Source organism: Melospiza georgiana, chromosome 1 (assembly GCF_028018845.1).
Source record: "Melospiza georgiana isolate bMelGeo1 chromosome 1, bMelGeo1.pri, whole genome shotgun sequence".
In the NCBI taxonomy this organism is placed as follows: Eukaryota; Metazoa; Chordata; class Aves; order Passeriformes; family Passerellidae; genus Melospiza; species Melospiza georgiana.
In genome coordinates this window covers 150,512,238-150,538,323 of record NC_080430.1, presented here as the reverse complement: position 1 = coordinate 150,538,323, position 26,086 = coordinate 150,512,238, and the positions used below count along the sequence as shown (strand labels likewise).

Genomic DNA, 26,086 nt, shown 5'->3' with positions numbered 1-26,086 from the left:
AATATATTATCTCCCATAAAGTTTCTTGTCAGGAAGATATGTTACTAAACTGTATAATTTTTGGTCTTGTAAACACAGTTATCCAAGGATTTTTTTGGGGGGGTTACTGTGTATCCAGAAGTAGAGAATTCAGAGCTTATCAGACTATAAATACAGAAACACCTCCTGGTTTTAGTTTGTGGTTTGTGTAAAACAGAAGAAAATGGGATTTTTTCTTGCCTAACTTGAGGCAGGACTCTATCAGGGAAGGCAGGGATAGGACCAAGGGTGGTGGGTTTACCTGAAGGAGGGCAGGTTAAATTTGATTTTAGGATAAATGCTGTGAGGAGGGTGGTGATACCCTGGCACAGATTGCCCAGAGAAGCTGTGGCTGCCCCATCCTTGGAGGTGTTCAGCACCAGGATGGATGGGGCTTGAGGCCTGCAAGCTGGAAGGTGTCCCCTGCCCCAAGGTAGGGGGATTGGAACTGGTTGGTCTTGATGGTCCCTTCCAACCCAAACCATTCTATGATTCTGTGATTCATGTGTCATACTGCATAAAACATACTGTGGCTGTGCTGCCAGGACTGAAATTAGCTCCATGGGACATAAAATGATGTAATGATTAAATAAGATTTTTGTCCATATCATAATCTGGCAAGCATGTTTTTTCCAGTAATTGAATTATACAGACTGTTTTTACCTCCTCTTCCAGTAGAAAGGCACAGATTAACTGGTTGTGCACTGGTTTACAGGTTGTTTTATAAACTTAGGTTATGGCCATAACCAGATCCAGGGCTGAGAGGCAGAGCCTGACCTGACTGGCACCTTCCACAGCAGTTTGCATTTTTGTGAGTGCAGAACAGCACAGCTCAAGCAATCAGTGTTTGTTTCTACCTGCCCTCAGCACATGGAATGACCAGAAATCACTGCTTGCAACAGTTGTTTAAAGTCTATGATTATCTTCTCTGCTCATGGGCTAAATGCTTAACCAACAGGGGTTTTTTATTTTTAAGAAAGGTTTTATGTGATGCACTGAATTCTTTGCTTTCCTTTCAGTAACAATGCGTCAGTTTGATCACCCCCACATTGTGAAGCTCATTGGGGTTATCACAGAAAACCCAGTCTGGATAATCATGGAGCTCTGTACACTTGGAGAGGTAGGAGAAATCCTCGTGCAGCTCTGCTCTCCTCTCTTTTAGCTCCCAGAAAAGGCTGAAAAAACACTTCACAGTACTAACACATGCTATCAAGCATGATATCATACTCCTTTGCAGGGTTATGGACTCAGAAACAGGAGTGGCAGCTTTTGACCTTCTCCTCCACCGGGGGAACTGCATCACCTCATTCCAGAGTGATTTAGTCAGAGTTTTCAGAGCATTCAATTGCAGATCCAGAGTGAGAGCATGACCTTTGTCAAGATGATGATAATGTGATAATCAGTTAAAGAGCATTTGCAAACATACCTTCCAGAAGTAAACTGTACATCTTTTATTCTTCCTGAGTAATGCTGCATTTTCCCTTGAAATTTGAATTTCTTGTGTTGGTTTTTTTTTTCCTGATATCTGCAGCAGGGGCTCTAGATAAGATGACTTCCCCCATTATTATGTTTTTTGGATGAATGCTTTAGAGAAAACGAGATCTCACTTTTTATAATCAATTTGTTTTCTTTGAGCCACGTTTCTGAAAATGTGAGCTGCAGTGATATTTCATACAACATTATATGATTGTCATTGCAATTATCAAACTCCAAAATAAAATAGCAGGGATAGATAGAAAAACCTATAGTGGAGATGTAATTTTCTGTTAATAGATTTCCTTTCCAATGTTCAAATCACTTTTCAAAGCCTTGTTTTGATCCATAAGGACACTCTAATGCCACCTTCCAGTATGTTCTGCCTGCCTTATACTGGGAATAGAGCTGACAAATATTCTGTACTCACATTGGCCACTCTGAGCTAAATACAGTTGTTTTAGCACATGTAGGTTAAAACTAATTATTAACATGAATGCTCCTAAAACAATACTGATCAATCTGTGTTTGGGTTGGCCAGGTTCTGTTCAGTTCTGAAGTGATTTACGCCATAAATTGAGGCTGCACACAAGGGTAGAAAAAACCAAAAAGTCCAAGAGTGCTTCACTCTGGAACAGCAACAGCAGATGCTTTTCAAAAAGAGACTGAAAGAATGCACAAAATTACAGTTATTTTTTAGTTTAACAGTTTTCATGTAGAAAAACTGTGCTTGAATTCTACTGCAGTCACAATTCTTGATGGGAAGTGGTTTTCTTTTCCTCATCCAGCCTTTAAGTCAAGGAAGTCATGCCCATTGATACTCATGTAAACTTCACAATTTGAAATATGCCTTTTTCATCTTTGTTATTTTCTTGTCCTAATTTCTTTCTCTTTTTTTCTCCTTGGTGCAAAAAGCTGAGGTCGTTCTTGCAAGTAAGGAAGTACAGCTTGGACCTGGCCTCTCTGATACTCTATGCTTACCAGCTTAGCACAGCTCTTGCCTACCTGGAGAGCAAAAGATTTGTACATAGGTAAGATTTCATAAATATTTATCCCTACCTGTCTCTTTTTATATGTCACTGCTCATAACATTTTAGGGAGTGTCATTTTTGCAGAGGTTTCCATGAAATGACACCCTTTTCAAGGGTGACACCTGCTGGTTCACTCCTGGATTGACTTGGAGCTGGTGCCAGATTTCAGTCGGAATCATTTTCAGTTGTTGCTTTGTGGTTACAGTATTTTTTCAAGCTGTGAGTCAACTGTAATCATTCAAATATAGAAAAGCAAAACAAGGGCAGATGGCTTCTTAAGTAAAGAGGAAGGGAAATAAAATATTTATAAAATACAAGTACTTGCTTAACCAGAAAATGAACCTAAATTTCCTTCATGGTGTGTTTTGAATTTTACTTCCTTGAATATGAACATGAGTTTTTAATGAGAAGAGACTGGCTTCACCCTCTTATTGTGTGCAACTAAGAGTTCACAAAACTCCAGTTATGAAGTAGAATTAATTTTAAACTTAAACAATTCACTTGTGTTTAAATACTGGCTATGTAATTCTATATATGTTGTAGTAATGTATAAGCAAACACTTGCATGTAAAGTAATAGCTGTGCATAGATATGTAGATATTTATGTTAAAACATGTAAATAACAATGGGTGAGAAAAGGAGGCTCAGGAAGGATCTTGTTGTTTTCTGCAATGAGAACTTGAGCTCCTTACTAGGAAACCTACAGGACTGCAATCCTAAACCAGTTGCTTACCTTTGCAGGGCAGGAGATAAAATTTTCTTCAGGTGATGATATTTCACCACTTCATGTTTTGAAGTTGCTAGAAATATTGTTTCTTCTGTTTGGCAGGGATATTGCTGCTAGAAATGTGCTGGTGTCTACCACTGACTGTGTGAAACTGGGTGACTTTGGATTGTCCCGATACATGGAAGACAGTACTTACTACAAAGGTGAGGGCACCTCTGGGTCCTTCTTGCAGTGAAAACACACTTGCTTCTCACATTGCTGAGGAATTAACCAGATTTCCTTGGTCTAGCTGGTGCATTTGTATAAAAAGGCAAGTTATTCAATACTTAATTAATGGCAGTAAATTGCTATGTGTGCCTAAGAAGAAGGATCACAAGGTGTGATTTAAGGTGCAAAGATGATCGAATTCACATGTAGATTGAGATGAATGCTGAGTTTGTGTTGTCACTGCATGCTGCATATTCAGATGCCACTGGACTAGGGAGATTCAGTACCAAACTGCCTTTGAAGGCTACTTTTGCCCCATTTTGGGTGGAATCCTGAGCTTTGATGTCTCCAGCAGCTGAGAGATGTCCTGCAGTGCTGAGAGATGGGAAATGCAGCAGGAAAATAAAGATTGCATGTTGGGTGCCAAACAGTAGCATTCCAAAGCTGGTTTATATTATTAAACCATGACTACATAAATATCATCTTTAATGTTTTTCTGGTTTCATATCTTTTAAATTATCCATTATCTGTCCCCTTACACTCTGTTGTGTTTCCTCATTTTATTTGTCTCACTTTGCTGAGCTACTTTTTATCTTTTTAATTGCTAAGAGGGGAAATAATTTTGACATGATCATTTCTTGGTGTGTTTTGGGGTTTGTTATTGGGGTCTTTAAGGGAGGTTTGGAGGGTTATTATTATTATTTTGGGTTTTGTTGGTTCATTTTCCATTTCATGTAAAGCCAAACAGCTAACATATCAATATTTGAAGTACTTCACTGGAGATTGGTTTTGCCTGTGAATTATTTCACTGGGAACAGAATCTATTTTTGAGCTCTGTAGTGGGGATAACTATCTGCCCTCTCTTGCCTTCCCTGTAGCTTCCAAAGGAAAATTACCCATCAAATGGATGGCTCCAGAGTCCATCAATTTCCGACGGTTTACCTCAGCTAGCGATGTGTGGATGTTTGGTAAGTGAAAACCAAGTGGGGAGGGTTCTTTGTGTCCTCTTGGACAAGCCCAGTGTTGATTTTGACTGCTATAAATGAATAATTTCCAAATATTTGTCACAGTTTTTACTGTGCATTCTGAAAATCCAGTTTCTTTCAGCATGTTTTCCACCTCTGTATTTTTCTTTCCTTTTGCTGTTCAACAAGCCTGAATTTGCATGAATTTTTTACCTCTGGTAAGAAGCTGACAGAAATGAAAGTGCAAGGAAATTAGCTCATAGTTATGACAGAGATTATTTTTGTCTGTTGGTTTTGGTTTGGTTTTTTTGTGTTATACCATTGTCATTTGCTGTTTCTCTGTTGCATTTTGACTTTTCCTTTATGTTGATATACATTTCCTTGCTTAATGTGCAAATATCCCATAAGATACCAAATTTCCAGATCTTTAATGCTAGAGTCTTTAATGCTAAATTAAAATAATTAATTTGTCTTTCATAGCTCCTGGCCTCTTAAAAAATACAACCAGGAGCTCCTTAAATACAAGGGTAAATAGACATGTCCTGAAACCTTGATCTTTTTTCCCAAATATACAACATTTTATAATAATCTGATGTCCTGTGCTCCAACTGGTGCTGACTGCTGGCCTGTACAAACAGAACACAAAAGTGATGACACTTGAAATAAGAGCAGGATAATGAAGTGAGAGTTCAATTTAAAATTTGACTGTTTTTAAGTGAAGGGTTTGTAATAGTTTAAAGAAAACTCCACTACTGTCAGAGTTGGAAAAATGAAGCCTATGGAACATTTTGGCCAATTCTAAAGTGACAGACCACGTTCTTCTAATGTAGTTTCAATAGAAATTGGTTTATTACACGTTTTCAGCACAAAAAAATGTGGATCAATGCCAACCCTAAAAACCCTCAAAGTGAAAATGCACTCTACATGTCAGAGCAGGAAGAAGGAGTCAGAGGGAAAAGCAAACACGTTCTACCTTATAAGAGAGGAGATTTGAATATGAGCAAGCAGTGGTTTAGGGCAGGTAAAAGACTGTGTGAGGCAGCTGTGGGCCACTGTGCCTCATCAGTAGGTGAGGCTGGTGCTGTGTGTGTGATCCTGCTGCAGGTAAGTCCAAACCAAGTCCCTGGTTATATATTTTGGAAGAAATTGCATTATTAGTACAAAACTGGGGCTTGCTTCTCTTTGGGCAGCTCTGATTGTTTGCTGACAGTGAAGAAAAGGTGGTTTTGTGTGTGTCCCTCAGGTGTGTGTATGTGGGAGATCCTCATGCACGGGGTAAAGCCCTTCCAGGGAGTGAAGAACAATGATGTGATTGGGCGGATCGAGAACGGTGAGCGGCTCCCAATGCCTCCAAACTGCCCTCCCACCCTCTACAGCCTTATGACCAAGTGCTGGGCCTACGACCCCAGCAGGAGACCCAGGTTTACTGAACTTAAAGCACAACTCAGGTAGGGTTTGACTTCTGAGAGGTCATTTCCTTTGTTCAGAAATATTTCTTTTCACTTTATCTTCTGTTACGGTGTTTTGGTTCTGTGGAAAATCCGAGGCACAGTGTTTGGAGTTTTTATCTTCAAATGGCCAGGTTGTTGCTGGTCTTTGGGAAAACTGGGCTTTATCTGGTAGAGAAAATGAGATTAGGCAGTAAATTTAAATAACTGGAAATATGAATCACCTCCTTTCTCTCCCAAGAAAAACTCCGCGTTTTACTTGCAATTTGTTTATAATTTTAGTTACAATCCTTGGGGAAGGAGGGAAAAAGAATTTAGAGTGATTATCTAAACAAACCTGCTGTGGGCTTCTGGGGCAGAGATGTATCTTAAATAAATGAAGCATCAGGTTAGTGCTGTTGGAAGTTACTTTCTTGACATGTAGCACAATAGTTGCACAGTCAGAGCTGTCACAGGGCAATTGCAGAGCCTGCAGTAAATGCAATATCATAGACAGAAATTCCTTTGCCCTTTGTAAACCAGGATATAAACTACCTTTATGTTTATCTTGGAATGAGTGTGAGCACACACCTTGCAGACCAGTCTAAATTCACACCTTAGTTTATTCTGCAGTAATGTATTCCAGTGATTTCACCAGCCCCATTTGAAACATCACTGAGCTAATGTGCAGGCACATTTGATATTTGTGACCAAATTGGGTCACAAATGTTGTGACTTTTGGATTTCATGACTGCTCAGGATGTGTTTTGCATAAGTCAGTGCAAGCTTTGAGTAACACTTAGGTTTTGCTCACTGACAATCCACACTGGGAATTCTTGTAATTCACTGTTGAATTCTTTGCTTTGACTACAGGTTTTGTTTCAAAGTTGTGCTTTGTGGCATGTTTTATTTTCATAGTATTAGGTTTTTGCTGTCACTGAATGTTGATGGTTTAAGATAATTCACTGGTGGTTAAATGAGAGACAATTTGAATGTAATTATGATGTTATCTCAGAGCTGATGTGTGGACAACTGGAAGACCTTAAAGTTTTTTCTTAATTCTTAACATTTCACACAGTTCCACCATCTGCTACTCTGGGAATTCCTGTGTAGACTAATTACTTGTAGAAGTAAGGAAAGGCTTGACCCTTCTCACAGATAACTTCCCATCCTCTTGACTCTGTGCATTTAACACAAAGGGAGGAATGTCAGGGACTGCAAGAAAAAGATGTGACACGGTTGTGTGATTTGGGTAATAGGTGGAAATTGGCAATTCAGTTGCTTTTTGTCTCTTTTTGGCTCTGAAAGTACAGGATGATTGATAATTTGCAGCCAGGTTGTTAAATTAAAGCTGGTTGGCACAGATGAGAATGAAGCCCTTTAAAGAGTGACTGGAAGATGGCTGTGGTGTGGAAAGCCAAGCAGGGAGAGAATTTCACCAGGAAGGAAAGAGGATGAGTAAATCCAGAGTGTGCCCAAGAGCCTTGCTCTCCTCAGAACCAGCACTCAGGGCATGCAGCAAGGCAGGGGCTCGTTGGTTACACATCAGAATGTTTCCCAGTGTGCTTGGGTGAGCTCTGAAACAGGTCACCCAGAAAGACTCTGGAATCTCCATGCTGGCAGACATTGAGATTTGGACTGGAAAAGGCTCAGAGCACCTGGCCCTTGCTGAGCAGGGAGCCCAGCTTCAGCAGGAGATGAGAGCTGAGACCTCCAGGCACCTCTTCCATCTCATTCTGCATGGAAAGTGCACCCACTGTGGAGGGGTGTTGGCTCCTCTGCTCGTGCTGGGACATTTGAAGCTTTGTTTACAGGGCAGCCTCTCTCCTGGGACCACTGCAACCCTAAAATCCAGTTTCCACTCTGTTCCCACCAAAGCAGAGAACTTTCTGCCCCACCAAACCAGTGACCTTTATCTCCCAAATTTAGGCAGCATGGTTTTCCTTAGGGCTGCTTTTGCTGCTCCAGACAGAGCCAGCCTCTCACTGGAAATGTTGCCAATTCCCTGATGATGAGGCAGTCTCAGGCAGGATTTGGTTTCAGAACTCAAATTCCCATGAACTTGCAAAAACAATCTATTTCCCTGGTGGCCTTTCCCTGTGGTGTTGCTGCTGCTCGTTCTGGATGCTGTCCAGAGCAGTCTCTTCAAGCTGAGAGCAAGCTGGATGTTTGTTTGGAGCCAGATACAGCACTGCAGCATTCATTCCTCTCTGGTTTAATGAAAAAAAAAAAAAAAACTTCATGGCTTTGGGAAAAATCTTCTGCATCTGGAATAGCATAGATGGGAGCATAAGCATTTCACATGCTCTCTGTTATTTGGTGCTTTTTCTGTTTCATAGTAACAGCTGCTTTACCCAAACTGAATTTGCAGCAGATTGTGCAAGGCAAAGGTGCTGATTTCTGCACAATTTATGCACTGTTATTTGTTGCTACATATGAATTTAAGTACTGTTATTAGAGTAGTAATTTTATAGCATTTGATCTGTCTGAAGTGGATGTGGTTGAGTCAGTGTTCCCAGCAAACACAGAAACAAATGGGTGGATTGTGGATTTCCAAATGTAATTTATCATTGCATTCCAAGTCCCCTTTTCAAGGGGTGGAGGGGGGTTAAAAGTCAGATTAGGTCAGGGCAGTGAGGTGCTACCCTGCTACTCTTGCAATTCTGACTTGGTCAGAATTAAAATATAGGGTTTTTTAAAATTGGGAAGTATGTGTTGCCTTGCTGGTTTTGTGTAGAAGAGATTTTTTTGTCTTGCAAAATAATATAAATAATATAAATGGTAAATAATATGTAAATGGTAAATAATATGTAAATGGTAAATAATATAAAAGGATTTTAACTTTAAATTTTCAAATTAATGTCATTTCATCACATTTTTCACTGTGTCTTGGAACAAATTTTGTTTAAAGTACCTTTGCTACAAATAGCAAAACAAGGAGCAGTTGTGTCATAGCAGAGGTGACAGTGTCACTGTGTCCCATTGCTGGTCACAGGTTTTACAGAGTGTTTCACCCCACTGGTGTCCTGGGGCTGCAGGTCACATTGGAACAGCTCTGAAATGAATGTGGGGAAAAAAGAGACAGATACTATGCTTTTAAAGTCTGGTTTTATGACAACAGTGAGATAATGAACTGATGAGAGCTGGACCTGAGTCTTTTTGCTACTGCATTTGATGTAGATCCTGAAATGTTGCTTATAAATGAAAATTGGTAGGGGTGAGGGCAGTTTGAGTCTTCTTTTATGGCATTCTAACAAAAAAAAGACTAACGCCTACCTCAAATGCATGATGGAGGCTTCAAAATGCATTGCTGTTCTTCTGTTCTTTGCTTGTGACCATTAATAGTCTATAATCCATATAAAAGTGCTTTCATATTAGAGCAATATTGCAAGTATGTTCCTCTGCATCCAACTTTGTATTTCTGGGTGGCAGAAGGAAATAAAAAAGCTGCTTTTTGGGGGTCAGCACTTGATGTAGGTTCCCACACCACTGTAGAGGAGACACTGGTGCTGCTGTACCTTTTGGAATATGAGGATACAATTTAGTAATTTAAATATTCCTACACTGAAGGTCCCCATAAATGTTTCCTTTTTGCTGTCACAGGCCAATTTCAGCAAGAAGTTCTTCGTAAATTAAGTAAGTTTATCAATTATGCAAACTTTTAATAGTTGAGATTTTTCTTGAGCCTTCGCCTCGCAGAGTTGAGTTAAATTTGCCTGTGCTACCTCAAGGTTTGCTAGGTGAACCACAGGGATAGAATTCTCTGCTTGCTCCTCTTTGCTGCTAAAAATATGTGCAGTTTGGGAAAATATGCCTAGATCTGACTTCTCCTGACCTTCTGCAAATTCTAATAAACTGTTCAGAGAACTTGAGCAGCTGCACTGAGGAAACGTCAAAAATATCTCTTGGCACACTCTTCCTTCATCCACAGGCCGGTCTTCCCTTTGTGAAAACAAAGACCTTTCTGTGAGTCATTTCTATTCCTTGTGGTTTTTTCTAGTAGTGCTTCTCTGAGGCATTTCTATTTTATATTCTTGTCAGCAGAATCAAGGGCATCCAAGTACAGATGCCGCTGCTGCAGCCCATCAGCCTCTGGCCAGGCTGCTCTGGGCTGCTGGGAAAGAACCTCCTGATGGCACAAGCAGGGAGGATGAACTGCAGTTTTAAGGCAAAAAGCCGAGGTTGTGTTAAGAAAAAGAAGTAATTTCAAAAGAAATTTGTCATTTCAGGTGATACAAGCTGATGGTGTTGCACATTGGGGCGCCAGAGATAAAATGGCTTTGATAGAAACCAGAGATATTGGGGTTTCATTCCTTTTTATGGAAAACCAGGACTGTGCTGTGACAAATTCCACACATGGCCCCAAATTGTCAGTAAGCCATCTCTAAATTTAGCCAGCTACTACCAGCCAACTTCATTCTATTCTTTTGTTCAGATTAGAGCAACTGCTGTACCAACAGCCTAAAAACCTACATTTTATTCATTTCTCTTTCATTAATCTGGGCAAACTTCTTTTTTCCCTTTTTTTTTTTTTTTTTTTTGGTCTTGTTTTGTTGAGGGGTTTTTTAATCCTTCTCTTAAAAGATGATTATCATGGTTCATTGGCTGCTTTCTCATGCTGCATAAAAATACAGGGTACCTGAAGTGTGAGATAGTTCTAAAGTAGGGGTTCTTCATAGGTTCAAGTAGAAAATCTTGCATTTTCCTTATTCTGAAGGAAAAGAGAGGTAAAATAGAATGATTCTCTCTTCATTCCCTCTGTTAGGCTGTAGCTGTGTTTCCATGGTAGTTCTAGCAGGGTGACTTTTACAAATAACTTGTCTGATTTTGCTTTTGTTCCACATTCTTGCGTTGCTTCAGCAATGATGGATTGAAATTGCAGCAATAGTTATAAACTTGATTTAGCTGCAGAGAGACAAGCTTCTCTGCTTTTTAGAAGTGGCATAGTTTGGGGTTTTTTTGGCTGAGTAAGGAAAAGCAAAGTTCTTGTCTCCAGCAGGAATTTATTCTTGAAATAAGCAGTGAAGTTTCAGGATGAGAATAGATTGCTGGAGTTGATCTCATCCCCTGAATGAGTAATTCTGGGTGGTTGTTTAACAGACTGAACAGGAGATTATAAAGTCAGAACTTAGCTTTGTTTCTGGAAACTCCTGAGTGATAAAGAAACTGGAGTAGCTCCTCCACAGGATTGCCTTTACCCTGGGGACAGTGATATGGAAATAATCTGCCCTGCTCACATCTCCAGAGCGTCCGCGTAGCGTGCGGCTCCAAGGAATTGGCAGCTCCCTCTCTCAAAGCTTCTCTCTGAGTCTTTTTCAAATGGCAAATATCCAACATTAATAAGCCACATAGCAGAGCTGGGAGGAGGCTGGCTGTGGGGGCAGCAGGAGCACGTTCAGCTTCAAACAGGCTTTTTAATAGTCAGAACAGTGGTAAGTAGCAAACTGGTTTTACTACTGTCTTGTACTTTGTGAAAATGCAGCCTTTTGACCTGAATGCTTAGAAGCTGAGTGAATACTGTCAGATCTTTCTGTTTTGCTAAATTGCTTTGCTGAATGTGTTCCTGGTTAGGCTAAAATGTAAGAGCTGAAGGAGTATTTTTGACTGCTTTCTTTTTAAAAAGAAAAAAAAATCCCAGTGATCTGAAGCTCTTGAGTTTCAGTAAAGAACGTTTTCGGTTTGTTTTGAACCTTTGCAGCAGTTCAGTAGAATATTTTCTTGTGAAGATTAAGCTTTCATGCAAGTAAGTGCTTGATTGATTGTCTTTGAGGACTTCTCTGTGTAATTGCACATAAAAAGAACTGTTATGGAAAAAAAAATTGTGTGTGAGATCAACCACAGCTTTCTGAAAATTGATGCTGTTTTCATTGTTAAAAGCACCCTGGTAATCCTACAGAAATATTTCTTCCTGATACTGGTTTTCAGACACAAAACCAGTGGATGTAAAATAAGTTTGGCTCTCAGTGATTTTATAGCATTTCAAGTGAAGTACTGTTTATTACTCTGAAAAATGCAAGGGCTGTGGGGAGAGGTTTGTTAGTCACTGAAATTGGAGTTTTGCTTGATTGCAATGTTTTTTCCTTAGTACAATACTGGAGGAAGAGAAGCTGCAGCAAGAAGAACGAATGAGAATGGAATCCCGGCGACAAGTCACGGTGTCCTGGGACTCAGGAGGATCAGATGAAGCTCCTCCCAAGGTAGCTAAGACTGCAAATAATGTGTGTTTAACAAAAAACAAACAGAAACTTGCTTTTTATTCAGTTTATTTCTTCAGAGCCTGCCCTGATGAGTTGGTTCAGACCATGGCATTTTGGCCACTTCTGTCCCCATCTGGGAATCTTTGCCTGAAATGACCCAGCTCTGCTTGAACTGTGCTCAGAACTGATCTGTACTGTGATACTGCTTTAAAGGTTTTCTGTTTCTACTTGAAATTGTAAAAAAACACCCACAGCTGCCACAAAACTGTCTCCTGGCTTTTCCTTTCCCTTCTTGCTTGTAGCGCTCCTGTAAATTGTTGGCTAATGAGCTCTCAGGCCAGCATGAAGTTTATTTATAACACATTAGTGACAGGACAGGAGTCAGCTAATTGCATTTTCCTTCTTCTGGACAGAAAATGAGGGGTTTGTTTCCAAGTAACGTACGTGGTTTAGTTTCCACCTCATTTTCATTTCTGTCCTGTTTGGATGTCACTGATGGCTTCTGCAGCTGTGGGAGTCCAACCTCTCCAGTTCCCTCTCACTCTGCTTCCCCTCAGAGTTATTTTGCAAGTTGTTACTTGAAAGTTCAAGCCTGTATTTTGAAGAATTTATTTTTGTGCAGTCACCACTGTATTGTCTGTGTCCTAATAGCTTGTGGTGAATTCCTGGTTCTGGAGTAATAATTAATTATTAATAATTCTGATAATAATTCCAGGAGTACTTGTGTGGCATCTTGTGCTGCACACATTCTCCAGCACTCATAGAAAGGCAAATTCTTGTGTTGGTTTGAAGGGAGGGGGAGAGTTTGTGTTTGTCTGGGGATTTTGGGATGTTTTTCTCTCCATTTCCAGGTTGTTGCCTGATAGATCAGATTTCTGAGCTTAGTTCTGCATTTTGGTCATCTTGATGGCAAATAGAAAATGTGGGCAGTGGAATTGCTGCTTTCATTTCAGAGTTAGAAACACCAAACAATCCATCAGCCTGTTCAGTCATCTGAGATGAATTAGCAGGATTTGGTGTTTATCTAAACAATGTTCCAAGTTACAGAGGCAGATAAACTGCATAAATTGGACCATCATAATGCTAAATTTGAAATGAGCACCTTTATTTTGATGTTAAAAATGCAGTTAATTCTTCCACTGGAGAGAATCTGTTTTGAGGGGGTTGCTGTGTCCTTGTAGAAATTCACTGTATTTCTGATGCTGTTGTTGGTTAGCTTTTTTTATACATTTCTTTTGTGTAAAATATGAATGTGCTTAATAATGATATTGGAACAAGTGGAATCTTGTAGGTATGAGGCTTTAAGTGTCTCTTTGATTATTATCTAATTTTCTAATGTGACAACTGATTTTTTTTTGTTCTTCTGCTCATTCATTGTGTTGCAGGTCTTAAAGCTCTTGCACATCCTCAAACAATTCCCAGGTCTGACAATCCATCACTTGTATGAGATCACTTGTATCTCACAGTGATATTTCTGTTAGAATCCTGAGACAGAAAACATCCTAGTCCAGAATGAGAATGAATTTTTTCATCAAGCAATGATAAATTCTGCAGTATCCAGTTGATATGGTGCCTTTAACTGCCAGAAGGACTGAGAGAGCCCTTTGCAGAATGATGAAGTTTGGGGTTTTTTTCCCTCTTTTGTTAATTTTTCTCCTCCTGAAATACCCAGCAATGCTGTTCCTTATTCAAAAAGAAACCCTCAACTATACCTTTGGAAATATTCTGAATAAGATCAAAAGCAATTTCCATGTTGAGGTAATTAGTTACACAGAAGTTAATAATCAGAACTAACTTTATACCTCAGAATACCACATGGAAATAGCCATGCAAATAAATCCATTTGGTTTGTGTTATTCTTACTGGAACAAAAGAATTTACTTTTGAGAACAGTCACAAAAGCAGCAAATTAACAGCAAAAATTGGAAACAAGGCTGTATTGCACCTGGAATTTTGATTTAAGACTTAGGTTCTTAGATGATGTTCTCTCTAGAGTTGAACAGAACAGAGCAGGTCATTGAGTGCAAGCAATTAAATAAATACAAAGAATTCACAGAGCAAGAATTATTTATTGACATACTGAGCAAACAATTCAGCTGCATCCATTGCCAAGCAAAAATGGACGAAAACTTAATTTTAGTTGTTTAAAAAAAGTAATTACAGAAAATCTGTTTTGGAGTTTTTTTGAAGTTTGCCAAACCTGTAAATGTTTGTCTCACTGAAACATAATTTTCTGTGTTTAGCTGTGTGTGTTTAATGATTCTAAAAATTCCTTTTTCTTTACAGCCCAGTAGACCTGGTTACCCCAGCCCCAGATCCAGTGAAGGCTTTTATCCAAGCCCACAGCATATGGTACAGCCAAATCATTACCAGGTATTACATTTAATACCATGCATGTTGGTTTTTTTTACAAATGTGGGTTTAGATGCAGCTGGTGGGATTGATGCACTTCTTACATGGTTTATTTTAATTCAGTTCAGTTCTGAGTTTTTTTTACATAGGGGAAAAAAAAAAACCAAACTGAGCCTTGTAGGTTTACTCCAGATGGTAAATATTTCCACATCTGATGTGGTACTCAGATTCCTGAAACTGCAGTGAAACACATCAGCCATTTCCATATTTATTGAGGGAGTGTGGTGTTCATGTTGACATTTGTGCTGAGCTGTGAAATCACTGGCTTTATAAAATGGCACTAACTGGGGGCCTTTCCTTGGGGTCATTGGTATTTTATTTTCTGTGTCCTGATAGCTGCTGCCTTTAGCTCCACCACGTTGTATACTCACAGGTTTTGCTTTTCTTTCTAAAACTGCTGAAGAAATTCAGAACAAAAGTTTGTCTTTAAAGGACTTTGAGCAATTTTAGGTTTTTCAAGGCTCCAGCCATATTACAGCTGTCTCAGTCAAGGGGATTTTTTTCCATGAAGAGAGGGAGGTTTTCATTGATTTAATAAGTACTTCAGGCTCATTAAAACTACTTGGATTTTCCTGTGGAGAAGTTCCCAGGCCACTCAGCTCAGCACACTAATTACATGCTGCCACTCAAGCCTTAAGCCTGTAAGATACAGCAGGGGGTACATTTTTATGGGGCTCTGTAGGGTGATGTTTGTAGGCTCCTATTATCTGGAACATGAACTCTGCATGTGGAGCTCTTACATATGTATCTATAGATTGAGTTTTGTCCTCAGAGGACTTTGATCTCCTTGCCTGCAGAGGTTAGAGCATGCTCTGATGCTGCTGGTTTGATAGGCACCATAAAATACTTCTCCTCAAAAGCTGTATTTGTGTCCTGTTGCAGTTACTCTAAAATAGTTATGTTATGATGAGCATCCTCAAAGACCTAAAACAGAGGTGTCATATTTTGGCTCAGCTTCCTTATTCTGATGTTGCTTCTCCTCCTTCCTCTCAGTGTCTGCTTGAATTGAGTAATTTCTGTGCTTTCGTGTCTTGGAGGAGATGTTTCCATTATAGGGAAGCACAGGTCTTACTAATATCTCTGTTTTTCTCTTTATTTTTGCCCTTGTGGGGTTTTTTGCCCCCTAAAGGTGTCTGGCTACCCTGGTTCTCATGGGATACCAGCCATGGCAGGCAGCATTTATCCTGGGCAGGCTTCTCTCCTGGATCAAACAGATTCCTGGAACCATCGGCCTCAGGAAATACCAGTGTGGCAACCAAACATGGAGGTAGGAGATCTGACACTGTGTCCTGTACAGTTCAATGCACTTTTTATTATTATAAATTGTATTACTTCTATTATTTAGGTAGATCTGTTAGAGGGGAACTGAGTTTTTCTGGTACTTTTAAAATTGCCTCACTGCAGTCAACTGGGTCTTGTATTTTCTGAGACCCTCGTCAAAGGAATGATGAATCTGACTCCATGTTCTTAGAAGGCTAATTTATTATTTTATGATGTATATTATATTAAAGAATACTAAACTAAACTATTCTATAGAATAGAGAAAGGATACAGACAGAAGGCTAAAACATACTAAAGAAAAACTCGTGACTCCTTTCAGAGTCCCAGCACAGCCTGACTGTGATTGGTCATTAAGTAAAAACAATTCACATATTGGATAAATAATCTCCAACCACATTCCAAAGCAGCAAAACACAGGAGAAGCAAATGAGATAACATTGTTATCCTTTTTCTCTGAGGCTTCTCAGCTTCCCAGAAGAATCCTGGGCAAAGAGATTTTTCAGAAAATATTATGGTGACAGCTGGGCATGAAGTGTCACTTCACATGAATTCTTGATGAAGTTGTTACTACTTATCTAACTGAGTGATAGCAAATATTTGGTGTTTGTTAAGAGAAGACTTTACTGGAACTTACTGCTGTTCACAGAGATGGGAACACTCATAAAATAATCTCTTGGGAGATACCCAGCACAGCTGAAGGATTGAGGCTTCTTAGTAACTTACCCAGAAGAGAAAATGAGAGGGTCTGAAAGACTGTTCTGAGCTGAGTTCCTTCTGGGTGCTCTCCAGCCTGTCATGATTGCACTGAGCTGCTGAGGAACATCAAATTAATTCCCCCTTTAACCTCCTGTCTTTTTTTTCCTGTTCTCCATTGTTGTACACTTTTTAAATCCATTTTCACCTTCCACAAAGATTCAGTTTGTGCAGCTTCTGTCTTAATTTTTTTTCTTCTCTAACCAGCTCTATTCCCTGTGTTCCTGATAAACATTTAAGTGGTCTCTGAAATACAGGGAACTTTGTTACCAAATTTCCCTTGGCTTTTAAAAAAATATTAATTTATACACTGTTTCCTAATGATTTCCAGGCAGCATTGGGGTATGGTATGTGGAGTATTTGTAAGCTTAAGACAGGCATAAATATTTGGTCAAAAATTCATTAAAAAATATTTTTGTGACATGCTTTGTAAGCTTAAGACAGCCATAAATATTTGGACAAAAATTCATTAAAAATGTTTTTGTGACATGCTTTGCCACTGTTGGCTAACACTGAAGAGTGTGTTTGTTTTGATTTTAAAAAATGTATCTTGTAGCTTTTAACAACTGGATGGTTACATTATTGCTCAAGACCAAGAAAACAAGATTGATAAGTCTGGTTTTGTTGTCCAGCTTAAATGAAGTGCAACACAGGAAGTGACAATGTTGCTGAAAAACAGAACAGAATCTTTCAAATCTTTTTTGGTTGCAGTGACTAAGAGCAAGACAGATAAAAATTCAGGGTTGGAGGGAGTTTCTTCCAGTGCTCTGCTTCAGCTTTTTGAGGAGCTGAAGAAACTCTGCTTGACTGCTGCTGAGAATTGACTTGTAAAAAACTTTCCTTTTATCATCTCTAAGTTCTTGCACCTGTCGATAGGAATTGGAAATTGTGAGACTGAGTAAATTTCCTGTGGATTGCAGGATTCAGGCACTTTGGACATCCGTGGGATGAGCCAGGTTCTGCCCACACACCTCATGGAGGAGAGGTTGATACGGCAGCAGCAGGAGATGGAGGAGGATCAGCGCTGGCTCGAAAAAGAAGAACGATTCCTGGTAATTCTTTGTTTCACAGAGCTTCTTAATTCCTTCTGATTTTGGGGTTTTGTACTGCAGCTGGTTAAAACTGGTCATTTCTGTGAAATGAGAAAATTTACAGGATACAGGACCCCCAAAATGTGGGTTTGGAAACAGATTTTAAAATAAGTGTTGGGCTAGTGAGAGCTGTATTTCAGATCTCTTGAACAGCTGTGGCTTTTGGTAAATCTCATTTTATCCAGTTGAGTGTTTGTGTGGGGGAAGTTGTGGGTATAATTCTGTGCCCATCTGGAGGTTGCCTGTTTGTTCTTACACAGAACTCTACCCCTAAAGAAGATGTAACCATCTAAGGGTAGTGGCTGTGCTAAGAGTTGTACCCAGCCTTGCCCTGGAGGAATAATGGCACATGTCAGTGGGAAGAAATAGTATAAGAGAGAGCTCTGTGAGGAGGGGAAAGCTCTGAACCTCACCACGAGCAGGAAGAAGAATTCATTGGTAATGGGATGTTCTGATGGTGTTTCTCTGCAATTCCACAGAGAATTGTTGTCGGTGCCACTCGTGTATGGTTTTTGGTTCAGCTCTGGCTTCCCAGTTGTCAAAATTCAAGTTGAGTGTTAAATTTCTCCTGCTTGAGGCTGATGGCTACAGATGGAGTAGAAGGTGGGAGTAGAATGTCACCAGGAGCCTGTGGGTGCCTGAGGCTCAGGGGACAGGGGAGAATTTACAGAGCTGTGTGTGGGTTGTGACAGCAGCCCTGTGCTTGACCTTAGGCATATTTCAAGGAATGTTTCAGTTTGGAAATCTCCTGTGTTGGAGCTGCTGGTAGATGCCCCCATGTCCAGGACATGTTCTAGCTGAGATCCACATTGTCCCTGAGCTAAGAAGAGACTTTTGATTAATGGGTGTTGAAACTGGTTTCCTTTGAAGTCCCCTTAGGAATTTGCATTTTCCCATTGGGATGACAGCAAACAAACCCCTGTGCCCAGATTGCTTGGTCTGAAGAGAGGGAGAGGAAAGGAAAATTTCTTCCCTAATTTAGGCATTAGCTTTTCCAGTCTTGTGTGGCACCACTTGCTTGTGACCTACACAACCCAGGAGGTCAAACTCCTCCCACTGACAATTAAAACTTGAAAGATGCTCAAGAACTTGTTGTGGAATCAGCTTTCTTGGGAAAAGGGCATTGACACTGCAAGTGGTGACAGTAGATTGTGTGGGAACTTTCTGCAGAAAACTCTCTGATTTTTTGTGTAGAATAAATGATTATTTGTAGTGTTTGTTGATTCAGTCTCTGGACCATTAGGGTGTTTATCATCCCCCAAATTGACATTGAGAAGGAACTTGCTGATTTTTCTTATATCTGTAATACACTCATAGCATCTGTTTGGGAGAGATTTGCTGTGTTTCCATTTTGTGTTAGTTTTATTGTGAGGAAACACCATATCACTTGCATCTATTCTGCTGGGGAGTTGTAATCCATAAGAAATTTCAGTTCTTTTTCTTTCCACATTAACATTTTGACTGTACAGACTTTGAGGTTCACCCTTGGATGCCTATTACAAATTTATACCCTCTGTTAGGAGCTAAATGAGCTGCTGATAGTCACAGGGTGCCTTTGAGCCCATAGCAGGATGTGTGTCAGGAGAATATTCAGTTTGTAGGTGGGTGTTTCTTGGAAAAGGAATGTGGGTGAGTTTCTAGATTTAGCCCTGAGGAAGTGAAGATGTGGAAAAGTCATAGTGGGGAGTCACTCTTAAAAGCCTTGCAGGTGTCCTGAAGATATCCACATTTCAGACATGAGAGTCCAAACATGTGAAAATAAGTGATTTATTGAGGTATTAAGGCCATGTAATGATGTCCAGCATAGAAATAAGCCAGGTAATACACACACATGCTCCTTGTGTCCTCTAGTGAGTCACAACATTTCTGCTCTGAGAAGAAGGGCCTCCCCTATTTTCATTCCACATGATTTAGAGAGAAGAAATCTGGCCCTCCCTTGCCTGCTTTAGACAAGTTTCAAATAATATTTGTCCTTTTCAGCACAGAGAACAAGAGAATAGAGTCAGATTTTAATATTTAACTTACTTAACTATAATATTTAACTTTTGTAACCATGTGTGGTGTTCTCAGTGTAAACTGTCTGCTTCCAAAACCAGCTCTATTTACCCAATCCTCAGGCTCTACAGCACATCCCACTTGTACTGCTGAGAGTTGGACTCACAGGGGAGCAACTGCAAATGATTTATTGTAAGACACTGCAACAAGATGGAAAATCCTCTGTGGCTTTCTGTTGGTACAATTTTTGTTTCCCCAGAGTAACACCAACTTGCTCATGACTTGAAATTTATTGCTGCTTCTGCAGGGAGAAAATACAGCTCACAGCACATTGGTACAGGGATAAACAGCACTGATGGTGCTGGAGGGGACTCCCCAGATGGGGAAGTCAGTGCAGTGGCATTGAAATGGAAATGTGCTGGTCTTTGGGGAGCTTGTTATCAGTGTAAGCAGTTTGCCTGAAACTGGTCCTTGGAGAACATGGGACTAGTTAGTACTTGAAAGGATAAAAGTGTTGTTTTCAAGCTGCAGCCTTAACAGAATCCAGGATTCTGGAAATTCTGCTGTAAAAAGGGGAAACAAACAGGTCTCTCCTCGTGGGAAGCTCCCTAATGAAAATAAATCCATTGTGTAAAAGCTGAAGAGTAAAGAAGTGTTTGATTTTAAATTGTTCCAAATACATTCATTGGAGAGTGAGGAGAGAACTGGTGGAGGGGTTGATTTTGGGGGGTCCAGGACTGACACCCCAGCCCCTGACAGGGAGGGGAGGCAGCACTTCAGCTCTGCCAGCTTTAATGGACACTGATTAAAAATTGTGATCATTAAATTTTCATGCTCTATTGATAAAAGTGCTGTGGAGAGAATCATCTCCAGGAAGGACAGAAATAGGTGAGTTATTTTTGAGAAAGCTGAAGTGGAGACACAAAGCATTAGTGCCCCTAAAGCTTAATGCAGATCATTACAGGACATAGTCTCTGTCCAGGGCACCTTCAGATGAAATGGCTGCAGTACAAACAATCTAAAACAATCAAAAATTATCTCTGAACATTTTACACATCTCTTCTTTTGGGCCTATTTAATTGCCTGCTCCTTCCTTTATTTGGAGTTTCCACTTTGAACCTTACTTTCTGGCTGGGCTGATGTTATCTACATTATTTTTAATCAGATAAATAAAGATATATATGTGCATGCCTGTTAGTAACTCCTCAGCAGACAGAACGGTTTTATACTAAGAAATTTATAGTCCCTTCTGGGATAGCTTAAGAAGAAATAACTCACATATTTTCCTTATCATGCTTGGGTTCGTTGGTTTTTTTTTCTGAAATTCCCACATAGTTGTGGTTTTTGTCCTATTTTGACACTGAGAACTTCAATTCAAGTCTAATTGATGTGAACTGTTGCTAAAATAAGATTCTAATTTTAAGCCTGAGAAAATCCCACCAAGACATTACAATTCAGCATGTCCTGAGAACTCCAATGCTCCAATGCTTACATATTCTTTTATTAGCAAGTAACCAGAAATACTGGAAATAAAGTGGATTATGTCCCACTTTGTCAACATACACTTCCTGTCTGAAAATTCCTCTTGACATTTCCAAAGATTTCAGATAGTAGGCTTATTTATTAAAAAAAAAAATCCATTTACTTTTGAAGGACTTTGTGTTTCTGGAAGATTTTAACAACATACAGTTCTTTATCTCTGTGGTTTTTGGGAGGTCCAGAGCCGTGGCAGGGACTGGGAAGATGGCAGGGTGTTCTCTGGAACTGTGAAATGGTGAAGTACAGAACAGGTTTGGTGTGAGGCTGAGTGTTGACCCAGAGAATGTTGCATTTAACAGCTGAAGGATCACAGAATTAAAAATTCAGCAGTGCATTGTTCTTGTGGCAGCACGAGGGGCTCAAAGCTCTTGCAACTGCAGAAGTGGAAGAATTGCTGCTGAATCATACTTTAAAATACAATGGGAGTTTGATCATCAAAATCACTTTTACTGTAAAATAATTTGCCTTCTGACATTTCCACATCTACACAAAAGAATAAACCAGAAAATCATTTAGTCAAATGGAGTTGTTAGAATTTATTAGAACATCAAAATCAGTAAATATAGAATTGGGACTTTTCTCAGTCACTGGACACAAAAGTTGAACCCTTCTCTTTTGTTCCATGTGTTCCTGACTGCCCAGGTTTTGATGGAGCAGAGGAGAATGTTTGTGGAAGTTGAAAGAAGTTTATGTCCTGCCAAAGGATTTTTTCCTTATTTCTGAGGTGTAGCTGCTCAGGGTCCCTCAGCTGTGCCATCACCCCCTGGCACTTGGGATCTGCAGTTTGGGATCAGGTTCTTGGAGATGCCAGGGCAGCACCACAGCCTTGTTTGGGTGGGGACCAAGTTAATAATCACCATTTTTGTGATGTTTGGTGAGCATTTTCAGCTTTTCTGCACAGCCATTCCTGGGCTGTGGGTTGTGTGCTATCCAAGATGGGGTGTCCTGGAGGGAACTCAACATTCTGCATGTTGGCTGCTGGTGGAGACTTGGGGAATTAATTGTTCTGTGATTTGGAGCCTTTGGATGCTGGAAGGAGGGACCTTCTCAGCAAGACAAGGAGAGGAGAAGATGGGTTTTGTGTCTGCTAATTTCAGTTTTTGCTTATATTACTAGGAAAAAAAGTCCTGTTACTTGGACTTTTGTGCATTTTTGTGCTTCTGATTCTTCTAAAATGCTCGATATTTCATTGTCTCTGGATTCTGCTCTGAGGGATGTGCTCTAAATGGTCCAGGGGAAGGTGCCCATGGCAGGAGGTTGGAATGAGATCTCTAAGGTCCCTTCCAGCCCAAACCATTCCTGGTTTAAGGTGCATTTTTTGAGTAATAAATTGCTGTAAGTGTAAAGAGCATTAAAGACCTCTGTGATAAAACAGTCTTTGGTTATTTCCAAAGAGTTTGGGCACTTCCCTGGCTAGAAATGAACATGAAACAATGGCAAATTGTGAGCATCAGGGTAATAGAAATGTAGTTTGTCATATGCTTTATATGGATATTTAACAAGGGTAACTGTTTGATTTGGCTGAAGAATACAATGAGAATCATGACTTTACCTGTCTAGTGAACTTTCAGACATACTCATATCAAATGAGACTTTAATCAGAAAAGAATTCATTTATCGTAATAAGGAAATAAACTGGAGATGAGTCATGGTAATTTTCATCTTGAAATTTGTCACAAATTCCTGGAAAAACATGAGGAGACCACTTGTGTCTGTTTCAGTTCTTCACGATAAGAGAGGGTTAAATATTTCCCTGTCTGATATGATTTTCTATTTTTAATCTGCAAGTTCTTTCAGACAGTGACTGTCTCTGGCTGTGCCCCACTCAGTCTGCAGAAGACTGAATGAAAATCCCAAATGTGAGCCCTTCTGACATGGCAGCACAACTGGACTGTTCTTAATGACAGAAGATCAATATTAGTGTGTGTTTGCAGATTCCTTCTGCCCTGTTGGTTTTTAGGGTCATTTAGTAGGATTTGTGAGTTGGAATTATTCTTTCATATTCTTACAGGAGGAAGGAAGGAATCTCAAATAGCCTTAAAACAAGAAAAGGATGTATTTGTCCCCTGAAATTAACCCTGAAAGAACATGTGGTCAGTTTAGTGACACTGTGTTTAGTTACATCTACATTTCTCTGAATTAAAAAAATGTTATTTCCATATTATGTGTGACCACTTTATCCCTTAAGCTATCAGTGACTCCTCATCCAGTCTTGTAGGAGAAAGTCAGATAAATCCTCTTTTTAAGTGCCAGAATTGGTGCACAAGAAGCTCACTGTAATTTTGCTGAGCTTGTGTGTTCAGATCATTGTTAACTTTGGCTTCATATCCACTATTCCTTTGTCTCCCCATGTAATCAGTGTTGTCCTTGAAGAATAAATAAAACATACCTGGGTTTCCTGGGGAGATAAGTGGGGTTTTCCTGTGCAGGGCCAGAAGTTGGATTTAGTGGTTTTTGTGAGTCCCTTCCAACTCTAGCATATTCTGTGAGAAAATTTTTCGTTCATGTGTGAAGAAAAAAAAAATCAGAATCAGTGTGGTTTTATTTTTGCTTTTAGAAACAACCAAGCCCCAGATTCCTGTATTGTGCTGCAAACACATGAAATATAAATTTGTTTGTTGCTTGTATGGGAAGAAAAGGGCATCTGGATGGCTTTGTTGGCTGGCTGTATGCACATGGAGTGCTTAGAGAGCTCCAGTAATTGGCCCCATTTGCTTGCAGAGGGAGCCAAGTACATTTAAGCCATCCTGGGGCAGGAAGCGGGAATTAATGCGCAGCGTTTCTCATCCTGTGGTTGAAATTTTGCTGTTGGGAAGCAAGCTTTTTTATTTTTCAGAAAAAACCCAACTTTTGCTGCCTTTGAGAAAACTGAAATGCAAATTTTCCAGTGTTGTGTCAGCTCAGGGGTACTTTGGATATTTATTGGAGCATTTTGAGTCCTGTGCTGGGGGCGGCTGCAGGAGGAGCAGCCGAGGCTCCAGCGGGGGCGCAGGGGCTGGAGTGAAATGACATCTGGATTTGTCAGTGTGCATTTGGAACAGCATTCTCCTGTCTTTGCACTGCCTCTAAGCCAAGGGCACACCACTGGGTGAGCAGAGCACAGAGTGAATCCTGGATTTCTGTTTCAGAAACCCGACATGAGGCACTCCAGAGGCAGCATTGACCGCGAGGACGGAGCTCTGCAGGGCCCTGTAAGTGTGGGGGATCTTTTCCTCTCCCAGCTCTTCCTCCAGTTTCCTGCTAGAACGTTCTGTACACTGGCTTGGGGGTGGGAGATGATTTAAAAGTTTTGCTAAATGTTTCCACTGTTATTTCGTGGTGGTACAGCTTTCCAAGAGGCTCAGCTTCTGTGGGAACTGCAGCCACAGCAAAGTGGTTCATGCAGCAGTTTGGGGGATTTGGGGTTTGTTGGTTGTTTTTTGTTTTTATCCCTTGAAGCTGTTCTTAAAACAAATATTAAAATGTTTCCACAAATATGTTACAATAATTTCCAAGTGCTCATGTGCTGTAGAATTGGGCCTTTTATTTAAAAATGGGGATTGTTTTCTGCAAGTTCTGTCAACAGGAAGCAGGATTAAAGTAACTTATGCAGTTGTTTAAATATCTGAAGGGTTTTCTTACAAGGAATGTAAATGTTGCTGTTGTATTACTCAGAAATCTGTTTGGGGTAAATGATCCACTATAAAACAATTGGAATAAACCCCACAGCCATTCCTTTATTCCCAGACAGCAGCTGCAGCTTGGGTGTTCTTTCTTAGTGGCTTAACTCCTGACTGTTTAATTTAATTAAAACCATTTTTTCAATTGTTGAATTGCCATTGGAATCTCTGGATCATACTGTTGGAAAAGGGGGATTAGGCTAGGCACTGCTCATGACACAAACCTGGTGCTTCATCCACTGTTTCTCCCAGGAAAGCAGTGGATATTTTAAATCCACCCTCCTGTTTCATTTGGGATGGGACTGTTAACTCCTGCTTTGCCTTCAGCATTTCTTCACTTTTTAGGAATTTAGGGATTCTTCCTGCATTTGCAGCCAAGACAGTCATGAATGAGTATATCAGTGACACACTGCAGCACAGTCTCTGGAGGCATTCATGTCTGGAAGCTCCTAAGATTTTTTCCATGAATTTGGAGAAGATTCTTAGTTGCTGTTAGGCCTTGGCTGTTGTTGCATCTTTATGTAAGAGCAAGAAAAGTGTTGCTGCATTTTGTGCTGCTTGTGAAGATGCTTTGAGATGCCCAGGAGATTTTCAGGTCATGCCACAGGTTACAGATCCCAAACTGTTTCCAGGGGAAGTCCTGCCTGCCCAGATGAGGTGGTCCAATATGCCACCTCATTTGAAAGAGTGTGAAGAAAACACTTCATGGTCATGGACAAAATGGGTTTTAAAAGAGACTCTAATTCATGGTAACTGCATTTCTGGTCACAGAATTTGATCTTGTAGTTCTCAGTAGATTCAGAACATAACTCTGACTTCATTTGCAGTGGGAAATGCTTAATGCTGCTGTGAGTCAATTTGAGTTTCTGACAGAGGATGAGAAACTGGGCAGTGATACAAATGAGAAGTTACCACCCACATTTTGGCAGTTCCTGTCTGATCACATTCTTTTGACCTGTACTTTCAATACACAATTTTGTGGAAGTAAAAATGCAAGAATTCTTCTAGTGGGATACCATTATTCTGCCTCTCTCTTGCTCTCTTCCTTTCCCCCTGGGGTTATGAGATTTGAAATATTTATGTTAACAGCACAAATTGAAGATAATGACATGATTGAATGTCTCTATTTCATGTCCCTGTCTTTGAGGTGACTAACCTCACAGAGCAACAGACCAGTGTCATTTCTGCATCTCCTGTTGTTGTTGACATTTTTAAAAAGCCCTTCTTGTGGTGCTGTCCAGCTGAAACTGCAGTCAAGCTTTGTCAGCACCAGTTCTCTCCCTGCAGTGGCAAACAGCATCTCTGTAGGGA

At 40.1% G+C, this 26,086-nt stretch overlaps 1 protein-coding gene across 10 annotated transcripts in view; it reads left to right on the top strand.

Annotated features, from left to right (window-relative positions):
- PTK2 (protein tyrosine kinase 2) overlaps nucleotides 1–26,086 on the top strand; it is a 187,168-nt gene that overhangs the window by 152,985 nt on the left and 8,097 nt on the right. For all 10 annotated transcript variants that reach the window (XR_009115110.1, XM_058032494.1, XM_058032473.1 and 7 more), the window contains 10 exons: nucleotides 1,038–1,138; nucleotides 2,407–2,522; nucleotides 3,352–3,452; nucleotides 4,335–4,424; nucleotides 5,665–5,869; nucleotides 11,934–12,045; nucleotides 14,332–14,418; nucleotides 15,587–15,724; nucleotides 17,412–17,543; nucleotides 24,245–24,307. Coding sequence is in view for 9 of the 10 variants with exons in the window: in XM_058032494.1 (XP_057888477.1) it covers nucleotides 1,038–1,138; nucleotides 2,407–2,522; nucleotides 3,352–3,452; nucleotides 4,335–4,424; nucleotides 5,665–5,869; nucleotides 11,934–12,045; nucleotides 14,332–14,418; nucleotides 15,587–15,724; nucleotides 17,412–17,543; nucleotides 24,245–24,307 (1,145 nt within the window). In the remaining variant the exon portion in view is untranslated. The remainder of the gene's footprint in view (nucleotides 1–1,037; nucleotides 1,139–2,406; nucleotides 2,523–3,351; nucleotides 3,453–4,334; nucleotides 4,425–5,664; nucleotides 5,870–11,933; nucleotides 12,046–14,331; nucleotides 14,419–15,586; nucleotides 15,725–17,411; nucleotides 17,544–24,244; nucleotides 24,308–26,086) is intronic.